General features: G+C 39.9%; 3 protein-coding genes across 7 annotated transcripts; 2 read left to right on the forward strand and 1 right to left on the reverse strand.

Annotated features, from left to right (window-relative positions):
- Positions 1-6: 6 nt before the first annotated feature.
- On the reverse strand, positions 7-6609 carry LOC112460300. 2 transcript variants are annotated; one of them, XM_025024925.1, is made up of 8 exons: positions 5625-6609; positions 4720-5312; positions 4317-4652; positions 4143-4211; positions 3335-3899; positions 2981-3260; positions 2687-2875; positions 7-2544 (listed from the first exon to the last, which is right to left on the reverse strand). In XM_025024925.1, the coding sequence occupies exons 1-8, from the start codon at positions 5797-5799 to the stop codon at positions 846-848; spliced, it is 3906 nt and encodes a 1301-aa protein (XP_024880693.1). In that variant the 5' UTR covers positions 5800-6609; the 3' UTR covers positions 7-845. The 2 variants fall into 2 exon arrangements, with proteins under 2 accessions (XP_024880693.1, XP_024880694.1); XM_025024926.1 differs by having other exon boundaries at positions 2981-3239; positions 5625-6607.
- A 1170-nt stretch (positions 6610-7779) lies between these two features.
- LOC112460294 (non-specific lipid-transfer protein) lies at positions 7780-11644 on the forward strand. Its single transcript, XM_025024919.1, has 3 exons — positions 7780-8209; positions 8297-8672; positions 8763-11644. Exons 1-3 carry the CDS (start codon positions 7780-7782, stop codon positions 9577-9579), a joined length of 1623 nt encoding a protein of 540 aa, XP_024880687.1. The 3' UTR covers positions 9580-11644.
- A 557-nt stretch (positions 11645-12201) lies between these two features.
- On the forward strand, positions 12202-22946 carry LOC112460291 (GRIP and coiled-coil domain-containing protein 2). 4 transcript variants are annotated; one of them, XM_025024914.1, is made up of 29 exons: positions 12202-12561; positions 13889-13987; positions 14057-14140; positions 14319-14479; positions 14610-14701; positions 14953-15039; positions 15599-15764; positions 15902-16127; positions 17047-17200; positions 17355-17484; positions 17557-17787; positions 17864-18037; positions 18215-18375; positions 18484-18766; positions 18872-18986; positions 19092-19206; positions 19279-19401; positions 19564-19914; positions 20097-20267; positions 20377-20532; positions 20616-20723; positions 20833-21108; positions 21218-21272; positions 21370-21511; positions 21592-21700; positions 21805-21920; positions 22013-22154; positions 22236-22339; positions 22465-22534. In XM_025024914.1, the coding sequence occupies exons 2-29, from the start codon at positions 13890-13892 to the stop codon at positions 22532-22534; spliced, it is 4200 nt and encodes a 1399-aa protein (XP_024880682.1). In that variant the 5' UTR covers positions 12202-12561; position 13889. The 4 variants fall into 4 exon arrangements, with proteins under 4 accessions (XP_024880682.1, XP_024880681.1, XP_024880683.1 ...); XM_025024913.1 differs by having other exon boundaries at positions 12203-12561; positions 14319-14488; XM_025024915.1 differs by lacking the exon at positions 14953-15039 and having other exon boundaries at positions 12203-12561; positions 14319-14488.
- Positions 22947-22962: the final 16 nt, after the last annotated feature.

Raw genomic sequence — 22962 nt, forward strand, 5'->3', positions numbered from 1 at the left:
GAGAGAGAGAGAGAGAGAGAGAGAGAGAGAGAGAGAGAGAGAGAGTTTATTTTCTGCCAATTTAATCATTTCATAGGAATCATTCTCGTAAATCTACACGGAAATTTGAATTCAACGAAATTACGCTCAGTTTCAATCGATGCTATCAATTAACTACCATCAATTAACTATCGTAGTTTTTGCGATTTTTGGTGCTTGACCTCGCTCAAAGCGGCCTTCCTTCACGATTCGGCGAAATTTATCGTCATAGCCGTTCTCTCAACGCATACATAAACAACACAAACCCTCCTGACATAAAAACCTATGGGAGTGGCGGCAAATGTGATCATTATCGCAGTGACTATGAGCGACGTATCGCGTCCAGATTCATCGTACGTTGCTCCTAATCATTTACTGGGATCGATAATAGCACGTATGTGTGTACACATGTATATACATGTATGCGAACGCAAGCCGCTTCATTAACATTTGTTAAGATCTTAACGAAACATGTATCTACTAAGTATGGATATATCTATATATGTATGTATATATATATATATATATATATATCTATAGTTTTTGTTATTTATATATTTATATAGGCGAATCAATCGCACAGGAGAACGTGACGAACTTTCATTATCTAAGATGTCACTGTTCCATCGGAACCAACCGAATCTGTGTCTACTTTTATATATGTGTATGTATGTGTGGTCGCGCGCGCGCGCGCGAGCGCACACGCGTGTGAATGCCGAAGCGTGTCAGTTCGTTTATTTACAGAGTGCGAAACGCGCTTCGCATATGTATCCGGTCGGATTATGACGACGGAGAGTCGTCGAGTCTTTCAAAGTTTTTCGCTTTATCTACCAGTTACTGCCTCGTCCCCGGCCTCTGAAACCACCGCCGCCCCAAAACTGTTTGCCTCCGCGTTTCAATCCTCTCGGTGAGAAGTTACTGACTGCGGGACCGCGCGGTCCCCTGTCCATCCACGGGCCCCGCGGCAGCCCTACCGGCCCGCCCCTGAAACCTCCTCTACCTCCTCTAGGAGAAGGCGGAGGAGGTCCGCCTCGCCAGAGTGGGTAAGGTGCTCCAATGCGCGGTCGGAAGTTTGGTCCATCATATTCGTACATGATAGCGGGATGAGATTCCGACATCAGTGTGGGACCGTTCGGGCCAGACAAGTCGTCGTTCAGCATTTGCGGCCCGTTTTGCAAGAGAGGCCTTTTTTTATTGAGGGCTCCTTCTTCGTGACTTTGCTCGTCGCAATCGCCGTTCGCCGTTCTCTTCATCTCTTTACCTAACATGGTTGAACTCATCGATTCATCTAACGACTCCCTTTCCGTGGAATTTACGTTCTGTCCCGGATTAATCGGTTCGTTGTCGGCCGCACTTGTCTTCTCCGCGGGATCGGAGTGCTCGGTCGACTCGACGTGCTCCTCGCATTCTGAAATAGGAACGTGCTGCTTTTGCTGCGATTCATCGCCGGCGTTATTCGTCCTTATCGGAATAATCGTAACTTGATTTATCGATGATGACTGATCTTTTGATTCGGTCAAAGATGATGCCCGCTGTTCTTGATCGGGGCCTAACTGATAAGCCGTTTGCTGCTGCTGTTGGTTGTTTTCAGAATCGTGAGAACTCGACACGTCATGCGAAATCCGCCGTGTATGTGGTACCGAAGAGCTCTGGCAGTTATCGGGATCGCGTTCTGATTCTGCTTGAGCATCCACTTTGTTAGATATCGTGCTGTTGTCCTGGTTAAATTCCGGCATGCCGATCGGTATACCTTCCTCGTCGAAGATAACGGCGGTATCAGGTGGTTGCAGTAACGATCGATTGTTGGGCAGGAGCTCCGACGGGGATTGGTGATGCTGTTGATCCTGCGATCTCGACTTGCGACTGTTTGCCAGATTGTTCCGCTGCTTTTGTATATTGTGATCTTCTGAGTACCTGTCTCGGCGGTTTCTCGGAAATCCACGGTTGCCACCACCACGATTGTTCCATTCGTTTCTATGAAAGGGTGACGTATCGTGTTGATGCTGATGATCTGTCGAGTATCTTCCGCGTCCCGGTGATTCCGCCAAAAAATCTTGCTTAGAACGGATATTGTGTTCTCTATCGCAATACTCAAAGTTCTGCTGCGATTGATGAAGTTGATGAAATTCTTGTTGATTTGAATGAAAGTCTTGTTGATTTCGCAAGAAGTTTGGTGGTCTGTTCTGCTGAAACTTTGATTGATTTGGATGAAAATCTACCGACTGTTCTTGCCGGAAACCACCTTGACCCTGATGTTGAAACTGCGGTAACGGCGGCGGTGGAGGTGGTCCTGAATGTATCAAGTGTATATCTTGCATGGGCTGACTATCACGCGGGCCGGGCATTCCCATACTCGGAAGAGGTATTGTACGCATGTCCATGTCGTGATGGGGCGGTGCGCCTACACGCATGTCGCGATCCTGCCTAAGATCGACGAGAACTCTGCCTTTTGGCTTGCTATCAGTCTCGTCGTCCGACATTTCCATATCAACACTCTCGACGATGTCACCAGGTTGCATGTGTCGCCTAAATTATATAAATTATATAAGAATTAAATATACATATATAAGACACAAATATAAAATTATATAAAAAATATATGTCTAGCTATATAAAACGTATATGTCTAACTACAGATAGATGCTCATGAAAGTAGCACAAAGCTTACCGATAATCTTGATCGCCTGTGGTCCATAAACTATTGTTATTGGATAAAGAAGACAGCGACGAATCACCAACATTATGATGATTTGCCGGGCTGCCAGTCAGACTGATTAGATTACGATGATCCACATCCCCTGCTTTCATCAAACGATACGGTAGCTGATTTTCGCGGGCCATTGGGATTGGAATCACTCTGTAAATAAAAAGTAACTTTAATAACTGGAAAATCATGTCAACACGTGATCAACAATCTAAAAATAAAAACAGAACAATGAAATTCTGGTAGAAACTGTGTTACCTATGATCTACGTCTCCCGTGGTATTCAGAGATTCTTGTGGTTGAGGCTCGTTGTACTGCACCGGTTCAGCGAAACCAGTTTTCTCATATATAGGCGGCGATTCGGGAGTCTCGGACAGCATATCATTTTTTGTCCTGCCACTGACCGGCCATGTGGAATCGTTATTGGAGTCCCACCTGTCTCCTTCGCCATCCATCCATGAACTTTTGTTTTTATCATCGCCTTCGCCAGGCCATGTGGGATTCATACTATTCTTGCCTGAACATGTAGCAAAATTTGCTATAGGGAACGCTATGCATTGCTGCGCAACAATAAAAAAGCGAATGATTAAATTTGCAGTGCATTGTGTATACCTTTTTCCTCCCATTTGGCAGAGTCTTTAATACCCTCGTTCGGCGGCGTCCACGTGGGAAACTTTGGCGGCAGCTTGTTGTAACAATTCTCATCATCGAGGAAGATAGGTGGTGGTAAAGGTGGGGGAGGTAAAGGGTTAACTGTGTTAGCATTAGTGGGGCCGTCAAAGGGACCAGTTATATTACTTTGACTATTTTGACTGGAATACGGAGAGGGGGTGTGCGACTCGGACAGATTGCGAACCGCCAACGGGGTACTGTGACTCATCTGGCAATTGTTTAAACCACCGCTCCCACTGAGGGATGGTGTACCCTGACTGTTTATCATTCTTGAGATCACAGGCGTTACGGGGTGCGGCCCTAACGAGGGCGAATGTCTATAGTTGGGACGTTGCGGCGATTCCACTTGACTTTCAGAAACGTCCAGGCCTAGACCCGGAATTCCACCTGAATCTGACGTTCCATCGGAAGACGGAAGAACCGTTTTCAGGAAACTAGATATATTAAAGTCCGCATTGTTCTGTTCATTTTTCGGTCTCATATTGATTACTTCTATTGGTTTTGCCTGAAAATCATATTATCTCGTAAAACACATACTTTGATAGAATCTTGCAAATATATGGCGAATAATTAAACCTCTAAAGAAGGCGTGCGATGTGAGCAAGATGCGCGAGATGTGCGAGGCGTACGAAGCGTGCGAGAGGGATAAGGCGTAGACTAAGTTAGAATTAAGTTAGTGTAAGTTTTGGATTTTGTAAAGATTGCAACTCCAAAAGGGGAACAATAAATTTCTATCTAATCTAATTACCTCTAAAGATTCATTGTACTGTTGAGACATCCCGGCAGGTGTCTCAGAATTTTCATTAAACAAATTTCTCTACAGAAAACAGAAAAGAATAATATATAATATGTCTCGAATACATTTATGACAAAAAACCTTCCTTTATAAAACAATACGTATGCAACTAATGCTCTATCTTACCATATTACCAAAATCTACATTTCCTCCGATAAAGGAGGGAAAATTATTGGTAAAGTCCGCCGACTCATTGCCTTGTACCAAGTCAGGTGCGGGCACTGGTCGTATAGGATCGTACTCGTGAGAATATGAACCGTAGATAGACGGCGGGGCTACGTCAATCATTCCCGATTGATTATTCACTGGTTGAGTTTCATCTCCTGGTAGCTCTATATCACTGTCGGGACTCGGCGAGGGCGCGTTTATGTCCGGCGACGGTATAGGCGAGACGAACGTAGGTAGCAACTCGTCTAACTTTTTCTTCAAATTTTTGACACGACTGCCAAAATTCCGATAGGCCTGTTCATGAAAAATGTAACATGAGAACGCAGCGGTATTGAATCGCCTCGCAAAGTTTAACACTTACATTTGTCACTATTTTAACTTCCCCACGTTGAGTCTCATAAAACTGATCCGCTTGCTCCAACAAATCAACTACTTGTGTCCTTTCCCTAATCTCTGCCTCTAACGAACGAACATAATTCTCGACGTTCCTAGCGACCAAATCTATCTCTTTCTCCGCATCTTCCACGCGCCTCCTGTCCTTTAACGACGCGCGTAACTCCTCTGCGGATTCGATGTCTATGTTGCTCTCCCGTAGATCGCGCAGTCTGGCGTCAGTGGCTTGTTCCAGAGTCGCGCAAGACCTCATCGTAGAAATAAGTAAAGCCGCCTGAAACTCTTCGGGCTGAGCGGTCGGTGGGGGATCCAATTTCTTTTTCGGTGCCGCCGAAATTAAGCCGGACAGATCGGCAAGAAACTCTTCGTCGTAGACTTGCCGCTGATCCCAGATCTTGAAAATTCTCAGTATACGATGCTTCACTTTCTCGTCGCGGACCATGGGGGTCGCACGTTGCAGAGTAGTGCCCCATGATTCCACAAATTCGAAATTCTTCCTTTTGGAGTATTGAATAACGTCGTTCGCCAAATAGAACAACGTGAGCCGATGTTCCACCTTCACTGTTGTACAAAAAATGAATTTTATATACTTGGGAGCTATGTGTCTCAAAATTATACATTTAAGATGATAAAATTGTGACGCACGCATACTGTAACACACGCGAGCGAGTTTATCTGTGATAAAAGCTACGTTGTACATGATCTATATGAGAATCATAAGGCCTGTTCGTTTTAGCTCACGTTGTTGTACAGTCAGTTGATCTTTTCTCTTTTTCTCTCCAACGTGATAACAAAAAGGAAAAAGACCGTGCAAGAAGTTGAGGTTGAGGTAAAACGAACAAGCTTATAGTAAGTCTATGACTTGGAGTTTACCTTTCTTTAAAACTTGGAGCCATGTGGCGACAATCTTCTTGTGATGCTGCCTCCTGTCCAGGCACCACGCGGATAGTCCCTGGATGGACTCCTGCGAGTCCTTCAGCGAGTGGAGCCTTCGCTCGAACTGCTCGGCGTCGAAATCGTTGCTCGCCATCGCGCGCGGGTTATCCATCGGTTAACCAAATCGTAAACTCTCGACGGCACGTCACATTGTCAACGCGGGCAACCACGGGTAACACGCGCGACGGCGGCGTTCCGGTGCCATAGGATCAGCGCGGGCCGCGGGCCCTCGAGCAACCTAACCAAGCCGCGTTTCTCGCGGGGAGCGGTAAATAGCGACAGTGGGGTTAGAAAAGCTCGCGGTGGAGCGCGACCGTTTTACCGACTCGACGGCGTCCTCGCGCCGATTCTTCGACGCGCCGACGACGACACGTCGTCGGAATCGCTCCGTCAGGACCCAGGGATTCTGTGATTTACGTCGCTTTGTACGGAGCAACGACGACGACGACGACGACGACGACGACGACGGCCACGACCACCACCACCACCACCACGACGACGACGACGACGACGACGACGACGACGATGACCACCACGGACACCACCACCACCACCACCACTACAACGGCGGCGACAATGACGCCGAGACGGTGCGGCGAACGCTGGACGATGCGGTCGCACGCGCGACTGTCACTGACACAACGACCAACAACGACGATCTACCACGCGCGCGGCATGTCAACTCTCGCGCGGAAATCGCGGGATCTCAGTCAGAGCCGTGCCGTGCCTCGCCGTACCTTGCCGACGTGCCGTGAGCGCGAGCGATCTCGAAAACAACGGTCCGCCATCTTTTCGGTCGGCCAAAACACGACCGCGCAATGGCCGCCATGGCCGGCGCGGCGCCACCCATAGACGTAGACGTTGATTGACGCGCGAGTCCGCCTGGGCCTACGCCAATGCGCGGAGCTTTAAACGGGTCCGTTCGTGGGCGGCCTGCGGCCTGCACCTCACTCGCACCTTCTGCACCTCACGCGAACACGAGTGAACATACTTTCGAACCTCCAAAAGTGGCAAAGAGAGGAGAAAGAGAGAGAGAGAGAGAGAGAGAAAGAGATTACGTGCGAAACAATTTGATTTTCTATTCTGCCATTCCAGTCTCAACAATGATTCTCAGGCAAATAATAAAAAATAAATGCAGTTATAAAGGATAGACATATTACCTTTGAATGTATTTGTTTATAATTGCCTAATGCTTCGGGAGCTCATATTTGAAAATATATCTATTTGGAAATTTTCTCAATTTAAAATATATTATTTTTAAAAGATTCTTAAATATTACGCATCTTATACTAATTAGTTTCACGATAAATCACGCGCGTACGCGCTTTTCTTTTCCCTGAATTATTCATCGTGTAAAACAGCGAACGGGAAATCGACAATTTTGAAATGGAAATTATATAGATGTAACATTATTCTTATCAGTTTACAAGCGTATTTAATCCTTTATTTTGTCTTATCGACAAAACACAAAATTAAGGCAATCGACGTGTCCTCGTAAAATCGATTGTTAATAAAACGTCGGACATAAGATAAGATTCATCTATGTGGCGCGTGTTGTTGTTATTATTAATAATTCAATTCGTGGAAAATTTAATCGGTGGAAACATATCCTTTTCGCGAGGTTCGATTACGTGTGCCAGCGGGGTAATTAACGCCTCGCGCGAAGCGTATCATTTTCACCGGAGGCGTCGATCTAGGTCGCCATTCGCGCCGTGGCGAGACGGCGATGAATGGTGATCGTTGCTCGTTATCGTCGTGACTCGGGCCCGGGGAAACCGCTTTGTCATTGCGCTTTCCCAATCTTCACCGCGATACATGGAGGATTAAAGTCCACCGGACGGAGTTCGTCTCGGAGTACGATCGGCTGATCTCGACGCTCGACAGTTCCGCGGCAGCATCGTTACGTGCGTCGTCACTTTTTTCTCTTTCGGCCTTCCTCGTTTCTCCCGTTTTCCCATTTCGCAACCTCCACGCTCCACGTCCGGCACGCGAGGAAGTCTCGCGAGAAGAACGAGTTCGGAGGTTCGGAGTTATTCGTCGATCGACGAACATTTCCCAGTATTTCGCTCGCGTCCGAAGAATCATCGCCAAGATGGTTTACAAGCCAAAAGTGTACGTGATCGGCGTCGGGATGACCAAGTTCGAGAAGCCCGGTCGCAGGGAGGACTTTGATTATCCGCAAATGGCGAAGGAGGCGGTGACCAAGGCCCTGCAGGATGCGCAGGTACCCTACAACAGCGTTAAAGCCGTCTGCGTTGGATACGTGTACGGTGACTCGACCTGCGGCCAAAGGGCGGTCTACGAGGTCGGCCTCAGTGGCTGTCCCATTTACAATGTCAACAACAACTGCTCCACCGGCTCCACCGCTCTCTATCTTGGCAAGCAGATCGTCGAGAGCGGCAACGCGGATTGCGTCCTGGCGCTTGGCTTCGAAAAGATGGAGCGTGGCTCTCTGATGTCCAAGTATATGGATCGCACAAATCCTATGGATAAGCATGTCGAGCTCATGGCGGATATCGCAGGTGAGACATAGGATTCTGAAACACACGAGCTAGAATAATATTTCACGTATTTAATTTGCTTACCGCATACGCGTCGCATTTGTGCAGGCCTTTCCGAGGGTCCCATCACCGCCCAACTCTTCGGCAATGCCGGGATCGAGCATATGAAGAAATACGGCACGAAGCCTGAGCACTTTGCAAAGATCGCGTATAAGAACCATCTGCATTCCACGAACAATCCATATTCTCAATTCCAAGAGAAATATACCTTCCAGCAAATAATGAGTTCTCCCAAGGTATTTGGACCGTTGACCAAGCTCCAGTGTTGTCCCACTTCCGACGGGGCGGCATCTGTCGTTCTAGCCAATGAGGAGTTCGTTCGTAAGCATCGCTTGGAATCGCAGGCCGTCGAAATCCTGGCTATGGAAATGTCCACTGACCTGTCCACGACATTTAACACTAAATCGTGCATGAATATTGTCGGGTATGGAAAATAAGCTGGAGCTATTATACTTCTCGACGAGATCGCTAGTTTATCAATCTATTATGTGATTATGTTATGATTACTTTGCAGATATGACATGACGAGAAACGCAGCCGAGAAAGTCTTTTCATCGATTAACTACAGGCCAAGCGACGTGGACGTGGTGGAGCTGCACGACTGCTTCTCCATAAATGAGTTGATCACTTATGAAGCCTTGGGATTGTGTCCTCCCGGTTACGGTGGCAAGATGGTGGACGCCGGAGACAATACCTACGGTGGCAAGTATGTCGTAAACCCGAGCGGCGGTTTGATTTCGAAGGGACATCCTCTGGGCGCTACAGGATTAGCGCAGTGCGCTGAACTTACTTGGCAACTTCGCGGTGAGGCCGGCAAGAGGCAAGTGCAGGGCGCGAAATTGGCGCTTCAGCACAACATAGGTCTGGGCGGTGCGGTTATCGTGGCTCTCTACCGCTTGGGCTTTCCGAGACAAGGGGTGATCAGGAAAAACGTGAATGTTGCCGCTGATTCGAGCATATTCCAAGCGGACGTGCTGTTTAAAACGCTGGCAATCGCGATGGAGGAAGACGATGAGAATTTGATCGAGAAAATGCGCGGGGTTTACGGATTTAAAGTCATAAACGGTCCCGGAGGCGCCGAAGGATTTTGGGTTGTAAACGCAAAAACGGGCAAAGGCAAAGTCGAGTATAACAGCAAAATCAAACCCGACGTAACATTCACGATCAGCGACACCGACATCGTCGATTTTATTTCTGGAAAATTGAATCCGCAAAAGGCTTTCTTCCAAGGGAAGGTCAAGATTCAAGGGAACATGGGGCTTGCTATGAAATTGCCTGATTTGCAGAAACGCGCTGCCAAAAAGATCGAGCTGCTTCGCTCAAGATTGTAAGATGTCAAAAAGTGAAATTTGTTAAGATAGCATATACGGAACAAAACACGTCTCTGTCTCTTTCGCGCGCTCTATCTTTCCTTGTCTATCTGGCTATTAAACATGACAATTTAAACATGATAATTACGATATGTAATCTAGTGTGTTATGAGATTCAGATTTCTGATAAAGTTTCAGCCGGAAATAAACAGACGATAAAAACAGCCTTGTATGTATATATATTGGTGATACAAGAATTATTCTATAAAATTAATTGATAATAAAATTATTTCATATTCTCGTGCATGATGTCCGCATGCGATAGTCTTGATACTTTATACTGTACAAATGTACAGTCACTGAAATGAATGAAATGATATTCAGAACATAGTAGTACAGAAGTTTTTCAATTTAATATCTTCATCTTGTAGTCAACTTTTAGAATATGTATCTCGTATTGAAACACTGTAAATTTATGCAAATTTAAAACTTCCGAGGACGTATTGATATTCACTTAAGGGGGGAGGTTGGTTGCGTCATGTTGCGGGGCAGGCAGCGGGCAGGGGAAAGCCTATAGTTGTGTTTTCGTCGCGTGAAATAAATGAGTTTTAGCAAAAAAGTTTTAGTAAAAATAAAACAGCATATTGCAACATTTCAACAAGGATAACGTATTTAGGTTTTAATTGTACAAACAATGATTTAAAACCTTGAAAAACAGCTAATTAAATTATGTAAAACGCATTTAATTAGCTGTTTTTCAAGGTTTTAAATCATTGTTTGTACAATTGAAACCCAAATACGTTATCCACGTTGAAATGTTGCAATATGCTGTTTTATTTTTACAATTTCTTGATAATTATGTAGAGAAATCATTTCAGTCTTCGTAAAAGTCCTTCCTAAATATTGTAAGAACCAACCTCCTTAAACATCAACCTTTGCAGAAAACGATAGTTGCACGCAAATGAAGAAAATAACTTGCACAATATATAAGTATAGTTTTTTTCATGGGACAAGTGATATAAACATTTTAAATGGTCTCTATAATGTGTACATTTGTACTTTTAAATACAAAATATAACGTTTTATATATAATTATATATAAATAATCTCAACAGCTCATCATTTAGCTGTGGTAAATAGTAGTAAAATGTTCTCAATTAAATCCAGAGCAATTATATGCGTATCTCTCTAGACGCAAAGATTACGCGTTTTTACATTCCGATTAAGGAATGAGGGTCACTGGTACTGTATCGTACTTTGCTTGTAAATCGAATCGCATATAAACTATATTTTACAACTTTCGAATACTATCGATCAGCCATATATTGTTGCAAGAAGTATAATGTAATTGGATTGTCTAAGGTGTAATTATACACTGTTATACGAACGCAGTTATATAAATGCAGTAAATGCACCATAAGCAGCATAAATGAATTATATTTATACTTATAATTTTTTTTATTTTTTAGAATAACTTTTCAAATATCTTGTCAATCTTGTGTGAAAAGCGAAATTTCGTACGTGGAACTTGGATCGTTTAATATCACTTCTATAAAGAGGTGTAATAAACGTATAAGAGTCATAGTGTAAATAATATCAAGTAAATACAAAAATTAATTATTTAAAAAATTTAAGATTTGTGTTGGAGTAAAGTAGTTTTTTTTATGAAATTTATTTTTCATTGAAGAATTTACACTTTTTACTTTACATTCCGTAATCGCGAGATTCTTAAGAATTCTAATTATTACATACAATATACATATATTATGAAAATAAAGTCACGCAATATGAGCACGAATAGAAAGTTTCAAGACTTTGAATTATTCTCTTTGAGAGAAATTAACTTCCAAAAATGTGCAATGCGCCTCAGTTGTATTTTAAGGTGATTAGTAAGGGTAAATAACTTGAGATATGCAAAATATTAAAATTTCGCATTCGGCAAGTTAGTCGCTTATCATGATGTATTATAAAATAGAGATGTATCATATATGTATAAATATATTATATACCATGTTTATACAATTTTATACTACGTGGCGGAGATGGGTGAAATGTATGGTGTATTAATAAAAGTTAATAAAAATGATTAAGTCGTCTTTTCTTTTTTTATATCTGCCTATCTCATTCCGTTATTTTCGCTACATGCCTCGCGTTCTCCATGTTTTTCACTATATGAACATTTATTTCGTCCACTTTAGCTGCGTAACAATTGTTTTTCTAGATTAATGTAGTTTCTTATATTACTTAATTAATTATATTAATATAAGTTATGTTTCAACACTACTCTAGGTACACAGGTCAGCAAAAAGCGCATAAATGCAAAAATCGCTCGGAATGCAAGGGTTCGAGCCGTTCGAGGAAATTTCCAGCGGGATATTCAGCGGTGACGGGAAAATATCTCCGGTTGTCGCAGTTTTCTAGGTCCGATCGCGACGTGTTACTCCTGTTCGCGCAATTAAGTTAAAAAATGAATGAAGACGAGGCTTCGCCGCGACGCGTGCACGCACGCATACGACACGCGCTCAAGATGTCTTCGCGCTTCCCTATATTTATAGCTAGAGACAAATATACACCTTGGCGTAGGTCCAACCGCCCGTATACCCGCACACAGTCTACGGGGAAAACGGACAAACCCCGTAATAGCGGAGCTGTGTCAGTGCTATTAGTGACGTCGCGCGCGGCGTAGGAATCTCGAACGCGGACGCGTGCAAAAAGAAGAGGAGGAAGAAATAGAAGAAATGAGCGAGATCCGCGGGTAGACGCGGAAGACCGTCACCTGGGGAAGGACGAGATTGCGAGAACCTATTCCCCTTTTACGATGCGAGTGCCGTCCGATTACGCGATTACGATGCGATTACCGTATTCATTCAGGACGGAAGAGACAACGAGCCCCGCGACGACGAACGCTCGTTTCTGACCGAGCGACGACCGACCGGCAACAGCCTAGGATAAATTTAATTCACGTCGGCCCGCCGCATTTGGGTTAATATCGGCGCCGATCGAGTGAGTAGCAGGCATCGTATAAAAAACCGACGCGACGGATTGCGTAAAAGATAGATAGGCATCGCGATCAAATGGAGAACGTCGAATTAAGTCCATCCCTTGCGTTCCTTCCGGTCTCCTCTCTGGCCCGCCTCCGACGCCGACGCCTCCGTTTTACATAGGCAAAAGATGGATGGAAAAAAAGGGAAAGAGACAGCGTGGCATTGAAATTTTATAAATAAACCGCCGGTGCGCATGGTTCTCCAAGTGCCACGCTTGTTAAATGTGTGCGTGTGCCTGTGTGCATTGTCAGAAATATGTGAAGACGATGCAACTCATAAATGCTCGCTGGCGACGAATTCATTGATAAAATCTACTTTCCATGCAAATTTTTATCGCGACTCTTTTCTTTCTATTTTTTGAATAGAAGAAGAATTCACCACGTGAATTATTAGGATGTTTGTCACAGATCTCGCACGATCATTAAATGGGATTGTAAAATTGCAAACGTCGCTCATGCAGCAATAACTTTCGCGTTACGTACGTTATTGACTACATCGGGAAAATAGCGCGTTGGAATTATATAGATTTCAATTTTCACCGCAATTAGGAATTCTTCTTAATATTAATAGGCGTGTCAACGTGAAACTGAAGTGCTCAACTCAATGTGTAACTCTTTTTTGTTTTGCAAGCTTTTTTAAATTCACTCATAATGATAAATCCCTCGGCAGATATGCAGTTGCAACGATATAAACTCATTGTCGGCGAACTTAATGAAATGCAGGTCTTATTTTCCTGACAAGTGTGTTTCGCAGCGCACTGACTGGATTTAAATTTTCCTATTATACTGTTTCTTTCCTTTGATCGCGCTTGCGAGAGACAAAACTATACCATTATACACAAAGCATATCAGCAAAGTCATGCAATGTAATTAAGGAACAAATAAATTACGTAGAAATGTATAATTGCGAGTTAAGAAATATCTCAATAAGCTAACACGTGATTTCACTTTTGTCTCTAATTTTGATTTAAATCCTTTCGTGCATTTTTTACGTAAATTTCTTTCCAAATTAAATAATATCAACGAACATTTAGAATTCGTGATATTGTGCGATATTTTTAAATATCGAATGAGCAATAGATAGCAATATATAGATATATGTTAATTGCTCTTTAGAAACTTAACACCAATAAATATTATTTCCATTAGATGACCTGCTAGATTCACGAATTTTGCAAATTGAACTTTATACACTTTTTCTTTTTCTCCTCGAAAATATAAATGTATATTTATTTTATTTCAAGACACTTTTAAAAAATCTAATCGGAAAAAACGATTTGCACGCAGGATGCACTCCATGTATTCGTCTAAGAAAGGCGATCCTCTTTGCCCTCTGGGTTTTCATCCGCAGGTTCGGTGGCCAACGCGTTGCAAACGATGTTTCAGGTAATTGCTTAAGAAACAGAAGCTAAGACAGTGAGAAACGCGCATCTCGAATTAATAATTGCTTCTTAGGGACTATAAAGAGCATGGCGGCAGAAGGAACAGCCTCGGAGACATCACGTCTTCATCCCCCAGTCTTTCTTCAGATTCAACACGGTAGGTTTCTCCGTCGTCACAAAATATCCATTGTTATATAACGGATCTTTGTTACAAGCGTAAGTTATAGTAAAATATCTGCAAGGTGGTACATCGCGGTAGTAATACGTTGATCGTTGCGGGGAACTGTGAATATTATAATAGAAACATTGATTGTTGTCACGAATGAATTTTGAAGCGGATCCGAGAGCAACAGAACATGGTCTTCCGCTACGAATTTGGCGAAAGACGAAAATAAGAATAATAATCATTCGCAATCGGCGGCGACGGCTGGATGGACATCCCTGATGGATCTCTCCGCTATAGATAAGAATGCAGAAGACGCTTCCAAATTAGAAAGTAATAAAAGTGAAGTATTGAGATGGTAAAACGTCACATTAATATTGAAATTAATAACTAATGCTAGATTTTCTTTTTCTTCCTTAAATCACGCTAATTTACGATTGCGCGGATCTACGTGTCGACGCAGACGTTAGAAGACCGGCAAAGCTTCAAATAAGAAATGTGATAAGCAACAACAACAGCGGCGCTTCGGAAAACGACGTCGAATTTATTATTCAGGTATCCCTTCGTTAATTAACCCACTAGTAGCATGGATTGCTCTATGTCGTCGTAATAAAACACACACACACACATCTACATACGAACACGCACGTATGTACGCTTATGAACGTCTTCTTTATACAAAAGCGCCTTGTAGTTTGTATAGTTGTACAGCAGACGGTAGCGTAGCGAGTAGCGACATTCAATGATAAAAGAGTGAGCAAATGTAAAATTCCATTTTGCGCTCTCATTTGTCACACCTACTTTAGGTAAGGAAATCACGACCAGCACCGCCAAAACAGGTGGTCCAGGACGGGCTGGATAATGTCACGGTAAAGAGAGAAGACATCGAGGAGGTGAGACGATCGTCGCTTTCGTTACTTCGACGCACCACGGAAACTTTGCGATTAATAACGATCATATGCCGCCTATCGTTGTGTGCTATTGCAATTATATATACACCCAGACTCATAATATCGTATATCGTGAATTATGAAGCATTCTCGCGATGCTACCCCAAAACTTTCATTAAATGCACTACTTTGTTTAAATGTTAATTAACTTATTCAGATATTAACTATATGTAAATCGATGTTACGTCTGTATATAATTCAAAGACAAATTTCTTTAAAAAAAGATTTTGATATTTGTTTTATATGGTAATGCACATATCTGTATGTATATCCGATATGTATTTAAACCTCTCAGATCTGACGTGTTTTTCTGTCAGAAAAAAATTTGCGTACATGCAGCAATGAGCTAAAAAAATTAAATTGTGCTTCAAACGCACATTTCACTTTTTTCACAGTTTAAATATCTCTGTTATTTATGAGTATCAGAATTGAGAGGATTAAAAAATAAATAGTGTAATTTCGATGATAAAAATGCCAATTAACGGTAATTTACTTCTCGCAGAATGAGATAGAAAAATTAAGGTCTCAGTTAAACGATATGAGAGCGAGATGCGAGAAGGCAGAGAAAGAAAAAAGCGAGATATTACTGCGCCGATTGACGACTATGGAAACAATGTCGAACAAAACGTCGACAGGCGAAGTGGCAAAACTACAGAAGAAAAACGAAGGTATCCATTTTTCCAAGTTTACAGAAAAAATTCAATAGACATTTTTTATTTTATAGAGAGATTCTTTTATATTATGATCTTTTATACGGCCTAAAGATTTTCTTTTAAATTCATACATGTACACGTGCGTGTTTTAGCACTTGTACAAGAGAAAAATGTATTGCTGGCAAAGATAAAAAGCTTGGAAAAAGAAACGACTGGTAAACCATACAGGGGTGAAAGGGATAAAACGCACGATGAATTACGTTCGAAACTGAAAGCCGCTGAAAACCTTTGCGAAAGCTTAATGGACGAAAACGAGGATATGAAAAAGGAAATTAGACAATTAGAAGAAGAGATCTATGAATTGCAAGATAATTTTAGGTATTATCTTCTTGCGCAAAGAATATCATGATATATCCTATTGAGATCCCTTATTGTAATATTATGCATGCTACTCGTTGTATTTTTACAAAGATATATAACTCTTCATATAATTTTATATTTAATAAAATTATAAAATAACATTATTTTGTGTCTATGTGTCTATATTATTTTATTTCAAGTGTTATGGTTTTGTTTTAAAACTGATAATAATGGCAATTTTTGATATGTGTGGTTATTAATACTACGAAAAGATTCTAATCAGACACATTAATATATTTATACTTAAATCATCACTAATTGCGAAGTACGACTCGTCATTATTTGTGTAAAATAAATGATCATAAATGACATTTTTTAACATTGCACATTACATATCAAAACCGGTATCTCTGTTCCTTTCAATAAATTATTGTCAAATTGCAATTTTTACGAAAAGACTTTTTTCACGTCCAAAAGTTTTGTTCAGAATCGTTATGCACATGGCAATGCAACGCAAAATCTCTTGCAAAATAAACTATATGGATTGTTTACAGGACAACGGTTTGGACATATTTGAGATGTACGTTATGTGATCCCAACACGGACGACACCCGTTTGTTTTTCGCCGGTTACGGAAAGTGGGATTTTTGATTATTTTCACTTTTGTGGGATCACATTTAATTTTTTGTGAATGTCCCAATTTCGAGGAAGAAATTAAAACAAAGAAACAATAAGAAAATTCATGTTAAAATTTGACAAGAGAAATTTTTTAAGAAAAAACACTACTATAGAATGTCACCTCGCTTTTTCCTCGCAAATTTTGTATGAAAATCCTTTCATATCTTTATGAGGAACAGAGATACTTAAACGTGATAAAATCCAAATGATTACGCTGCATCACAGTGTGCTTTATACGAATATAATTTTCGCATATAAGGGACGAACAAGCAGACGAGTATACTCGTTTACGAAAAAGTTTGGAGCAGTCGAACAAAAATTGCCGAATATTGTCGTTCAAATTGCGAAAAGTAGAGCGTAAATCCGAAGAATTAGAAAACGAGCGATCTGCTTTAGAGAAGAAATATGAAGAGGTAAATATATGTGATAATTACAAAACAAATATTCCTCTTTCTATTGAATTAATAGCACATAATAATATTTTAATAATTGAGATTAACGTCCTATGCAACTATATTCGTCAAATATAAAATTACATTGTATCTAAAATCTCTCTATTTACATTAGGTAAAGAAAACAGAAGAGATTTTGCAGAAAGTGAGCAGCGCATTCCAGGACAGAACGCAAAAGAAGCCAACAGAATCCACAACAAAATTGCAACTTAAAAAGATGGTTGACGAAGTGGAAAAGGAAATAGGTTTATTGACTGCGTTTTTATACATTTCTTGAAAGTTAAATATTTCATTCAACGGATTGTCAATGTTTTCAGAGGACATGCTGAGCATCTTTACCAACATTAAAAATGGACACAATGTAGATATACCGGATGTAAAACCAAAAGATAATAATAATTTAAAATACGAAAAACTTCTGAAAGAACATGAACTGCTTAAAGAGAAACTCGAATCTGCGGTGAAAGAACTAGCTAGCGAAAAAGAGAAGAAAAAAGTTCAACCAAATGTAAAAGTAGAAGATACCAAAAATGTGGATTTACAAAATGGTAGAAGAGAAAATGTATCAATTTTGCATTAATAACAGTGAGATTAGATATGTTTAATTTCTAAATCTTATTACAGTGAAGAGAAAGTTGGATGAAGCACATACTTTACGAGAAGCTGAAAGAAAAGCCTGGGATAAAGAGAAACTGGCACTTTCGGAAGAAAAGGAGAAATTGAAATCTAAACTTCTGTCGCTATCGGCCGAAAAACTAAAAATTTATAACGAGGTTGTACAACTAAAGAAAGATCTCGGTAAAACTTGAGCTTTATTTTTAATCTAATTATAAAATCACAGTTTCTTAACACGTCTCAAATATTTTCGACATATTTAAATTATATTTCCAAATTGTATTAAACAAAATATATATCTATTATATTTCATAAATATTATGAAAGCTATCGATAAATATGACTTTTGTTAAATTACAGAAACAGCTAAATCGTCGGAAAAAGATGCGGCAACGATGGAGGTAACAATAAATGAAGTAAAAGAAAAACTTTTGCAAGAACAAGAAAAGTGTAAAAGACTACAGGATGATTTGTCATCGTATACTGAAAGAGAATCGAAAATGTCGCAATCGATAACATCTGTAAATATCTTTTTTATTTTAACATTTAATATTATTTATAGCTGAATAAATTAATAATCTATCTTGCGATACTCGTATTATTTCTTCCGATTTCTTCCGACAAAACAGGTTGAGCAGACAAAAGCCAAGCTCGATGCTGAGGTGAAACGTTTGAAGAAGGAATTAGAGAATGCAAAGTCTACCACATCAACGAAAATCACGAATCTAACTGCAGAGCTTACGGAACTTAAGCGAGAAAAAGAAAAATTAACATCACAACTTAATAGTGAGAAAGAAACGAAGGAAGCCGAAGTAGCAGCACTCAAGAAGAAGATAACTTCCTTAGAAAAGGCTGGGCAAAATACAAAACGCATGAACGAGATGAAAGAAACTTATAATGAAAAAATATTAAGTACAGTATCAAAAGATATATTACTGATCTCAACATTTTATTTCTGCTTTATTTCTGAATTTATTTCTCAAACTTATCGTGGAGCTAACGTGATAAAATTTTCAGATCTCGAAAATGAGATAAAGAAACATCAGCACGAGCAAGAGACACTTACCAAACAATATCAAGAGCTTACGAATTCAAAGCTACAACTTGAAAGGGAGAATGAATCTCTGAATAGGTAAACAGCAATTCGACACTAACGATGTGAGGAGTAAGAATTCACTGCCAGCAATATTAAATGCCTCATGTAACGTTCATCATTTAATCCTATGTTTTATTATAGCAAATGCTCGGAGCATAAGAAAGACTTGAAAAATATACAAACCAAACTTGAAGAGTTACGTAACTCGATGAGAATGAAAGAGAACGAGTGGCGATTAGAGAAATCTGCTCTTGAGGTATAGAGGTTATTGTTAGTTATTTATTAAAAATCCTTGTTTGAAAAATTTTATCTTGGTTTACGATTTTAGGGCCAAATTCGTGACAGCCAATTGCCAAACAAAGTTATCGTAGAAGAACTGAATGACGAAATTAATACATTGAAGAAAGAAAATGCCACTTTACTGGAACGATTGGAGGATGTGAGAAAAGTGGTAAGTACATATTATATATTATTTATGTTTAATTCTGCTGTTTCAAGAATATGCTGATGCTTTATATGCAAGAATATGCTGATCCTAAAAAAAAAATTATTTAAATTTCTAATCCTATTCTCACTTCAAAAATAATATAATTTAAATCATTTTGATTTATAGAATGACGATTTATCTGCAAAACTGAAAGATTATCAAGCAGTTTCTAAGATTCATCAAGCGTTGACACCCGACACTACAGCATTAGAATCAGAAATCCGGAAATTAAAGAATGCCTTGACAAATACAGAAAAGGCCAAGAAAGCAGATCTGGCGCAGTGTAAAATGCGCTATGAGCATAGAATTACAGCGATCAACGACGAGATACAGGCAATCCAGAACCAATTATCACGATACAAACGCGAACGTGACACTTACAAGCACATGTTGGAAGGCGCGCAAAAAACTATAGGCGAGCTGAAGTCCACGAGACAAGGTAGACTCTCTAATGCATCTTCGGGAAAATCAGACGAAGTGAGTAGTTAATAATATAATTTAAAATTAATGTGCTTTGATATTGTTATACTGATATCCTTGAAGCTATTTTTAAAGATTTTGAAAATATTCTTATTACTGGTCATAGAATCGTATTACTATCCTCTCTTTACTATTAATTCTTCTTCTATTACAAAATATATATTTTTCTTTTATTCTAGGATGAAGAATCAACGAAAGCCAACATGTTAGTGTTAGAAAAACAAATCAGTTGTATGGAAGACGAACTTTCTGAAACAAGACTGGAAGCTTCCAGGCTGAAGGCTGAATTGGTTTCGGAAAAATCAGCTAGTCACGTCAAAGTTTCTGAACTGCAGTCCCGAATTAACGAGGTAATTATTATTAGATTTATTAGATTTATTAGATGCAAATAATAAATTTCTAGATTTGTTTATATCATTTATATTATTTGTTTATATCATTTATTCATTACGATTGCAGATGGAAGAGGAGCGATTGCTCACTAGCGGACGTTCGAAGATTCCAGGATTGAAAGTGCGCATGGAATTGGCTTGGCAAAAAGAGAGAGAAGAACATCAAAGGTTACTGCAAGAAACGGCAACGTTAGCGCGAGATTTGCGACAAACGTTATTCGAAGTACTGATTAGCAACGTAACATATAAATAAGATGACATAGCCAATTCAAACTTTTTACGACTTTACGAGTATTATGTTTGCAGATAGAAAGAGAACGCAGCAAAGAGCGGCTTGAAAATAAACGGAGACAAGATCAGTTAAAGAAAGTGTTCGACGAGGAGAAGGAAGAAAATAAGAAAAAATTATCGGAGGTAACTGAAAGTCATATACTGCCGATCGAAATATTCGTACACATATATTTTGGAAATACGTTAAAAAATTGGTATTTTTTTTTTTTACATCGAAATTAATCAATTTTAGTTGCAATGCGACCTACTCGAGCTGCGAGACGCGCACGCGAAATTAAGAACGAGCAACGAGAAAATGAGACGTGAAAAAGAGCGGCACGAGAAGGAGAGGCAGGAACTCAAAGAAGTTATATTAAATAAATGTAAATTGGAACAAACGGAAATGCGGAACATTAACATCCTTATGCAACAAGTACAGGATCTGCTACAGCTGTTTCCTGAATTAAATACCGTAACGGAGAACGGAACGCCCGATGTATATACGCCAACTCCGCCGAGGCGATTGAAAGTATAAAATATCTACATTCGCATATAATATTAGCAGCGACAAAACATTATGACAATTATTAACATCATTCAAAACTACGAAAGCTTTAAAAATGTACAATTATTCGTAGGGACCAAAATCGAGGGAGTCATCGCCAATGTTGGAAACAAAAAGCGACGTAAAAGGTATTCTGTAATAAAAACTTGATTGATTTATATTGAATATAAATAATTTAATATTAATAATAATATTATTTCAAACCATGTGTAATCGCGTTTGCAGCCGTAACTCCAATACTCGGCGAAAGAACAGAAAAATTAGAGTACACTATTAAAAAATTAATGGGCGTGGCGAAAGAGCTTAAAGATTCGAAGAAAACGTCGGATGAAGCGAATGCAATGCGGTTGAAGAAATTGGGAAAAAGGTGAGATTTCGCGATTTATAATCCGTCTGATCTGTTGTCAAACTATTGAGAACGTGAAAAATGTTACTTTGCTGTTTTAGAGCGACATCAGTAGAAAGCGATCCAGGGAAAGGAGTAGTATTGAATCGCGGTAAACCACGTTTGAAAAGAAAGAGTCTCTCTTTGGAACAAACGTCTCCTCGTCAAGAAGTAAGTACAAGATGCTTCATATACAGAAGGTCTCTTCATGAATTATAGGAAATAATTCTTTGTGAGATGAGATGAGATATTATTAACTTTTGCATAAAATATAGTCTCCAGCTATTTGGGGCACGGGCACGGACAGTAACTTGTCGAGCATGCAATCATTAGAGGGATCGGAAGTCGAGTCTCGTGGAACTAGTCGACAGAGAGATTCCAGCGTAGACAGGTATCAAAATAATAACATTCGTAACATCACGTCAACATCTTTCGGAGTATATCGATAGAATAATGAATATACTTGATAATTGTTATATTTAGCCGCCTTTCCGGAGGATCGACAAAGAGCGAAATGTTAGAGCGGGACAAGAAATATGGCAAGGGGATAATACGAAAATTAACACACAAGTTAACTAAATCGTCCAGCGTCGATGACCCGAACATGACTGACTACTCACTTCAGGCAAGAAGATATTTAAATATTCGGAATTACTATTATTCAAATAGAACGTGATTTATATTAAAATGACTGAATGCTTGACAGACATCTGGATCTGAAACCAGCATCAACGAAACTCTTAAAATGGAAAAGAAGAATCTAAAGAAGAAATTAACAGCCATGTTCAAAAGAGGTTCAAGAAGCAGTAGGTAAGCCAAAAAATTGCAAATTAAATTATTATCTAATATAAGTAAAAATGTATAAAATAACTTATTGTTATTGTTAAAAAATGAAAATGTAGCAATATTTAATAAATGTCACGATACCTTTTCAGCGTAGAGAAAAAGACTGGAACCGGCAATTCCAGCAGGCCTGCTTCGAGGAACTCCATGACATCGGATTAATAATCCCACGTGTGCGATCTTGAAGAGATTTAATATACTTTGGCTCACATGGGATCACTTCCTTTGAGTGAAAATAACATTACATTCGACAACGTTGTAATAAAAAGGCAGACTGCTCAAATTCGTATTTAGGTATTACACACCGGAATGATTTCGTTGATAGAAAAAAATAATACATACACGTGTATTCTTGTATGTCAATAGCGTCCAATCGATTTACTTAAATCCTTAAACCACGACATGTGTAACGTCTTAATGTCCAGAACAAGTAGTCCTCGTTTAATACATCCACTTTACGAAAAAATGTTTTCACAAATAAAAGATGGCTCGTGCTTGATCATGAGTGTGTGTAAAATATACATATCCTTTGTACAATGTACAATTATTGGAAAATATAATGTATAAAGTTTTACCGACTGTATCCTAGA

This window comes from Temnothorax curvispinosus, unplaced genomic scaffold (assembly GCF_003070985.1).
Source record: "Temnothorax curvispinosus isolate PA1 unplaced genomic scaffold, ASM307098v1 QBEX01010444.1, whole genome shotgun sequence".
NCBI classification, from domain to species: domain Eukaryota; kingdom Metazoa; phylum Arthropoda; class Insecta; order Hymenoptera; family Formicidae; genus Temnothorax; species Temnothorax curvispinosus.

What these genes read in the sequence shown, in the direction of transcription:
- LOC112460300 (XM_025024925.1), bottom strand. Translation starts at nt 5,799, where the DNA reads ATGGATAACCCGCGCGCGATGGCGAGCAACGATTTCGACGCCGAGCAG. An exon ending in GCTCCAAGTTTTAAAGAAAG is followed by an intron (nt 5,313 to 5,624) that starts GTAAACTCCAAG and finishes TTTGTACAACAG; the next exon opens with TGAAGGTGGAACATCGGCTC. An exon ending in ACAGGCGATCAAGATTATCG is followed by an intron (nt 2,545 to 2,686) that starts GTAAGCTTTGTG and finishes TATATAATTTAG; the next exon opens with GCGACACATGCAACCTGGTG.
- LOC112460294 (XM_025024919.1), top strand. Translation starts at nt 7,780, where the DNA reads ATGGTTTACAAGCCAAAAGTGTACGTGATCGGCGTCGGGATGACCAAG. An exon ending in GCTCATGGCGGATATCGCAG is followed by an intron (nt 8,210 to 8,296) that starts GTGAGACATAGG and finishes GCATTTGTGCAG; the next exon opens with GCCTTTCCGAGGGTCCCATC. An exon ending in TCGTGCATGAATATTGTCGG is followed by an intron (nt 8,673 to 8,762) that starts GTATGGAAAATA and finishes ATTACTTTGCAG; the next exon opens with ATATGACATGACGAGAAACG.
- LOC112460291 (XM_025024913.1), top strand. Translation starts at nt 13,890, where the DNA reads ATGCACTCCATGTATTCGTCTAAGAAAGGCGATCCTCTTTGCCCTCTG. An exon ending in TAGAGAAATCTGCTCTTGAG is followed by an intron (nt 19,207 to 19,278) that starts GTATAGAGGTTA and finishes TTACGATTTTAG; the next exon opens with GGCCAAATTCGTGACAGCCA. An exon ending in TGACTGACTACTCACTTCAG is followed by an intron (nt 22,155 to 22,235) that starts GCAAGAAGATAT and finishes AATGCTTGACAG; the next exon opens with ACATCTGGATCTGAAACCAG.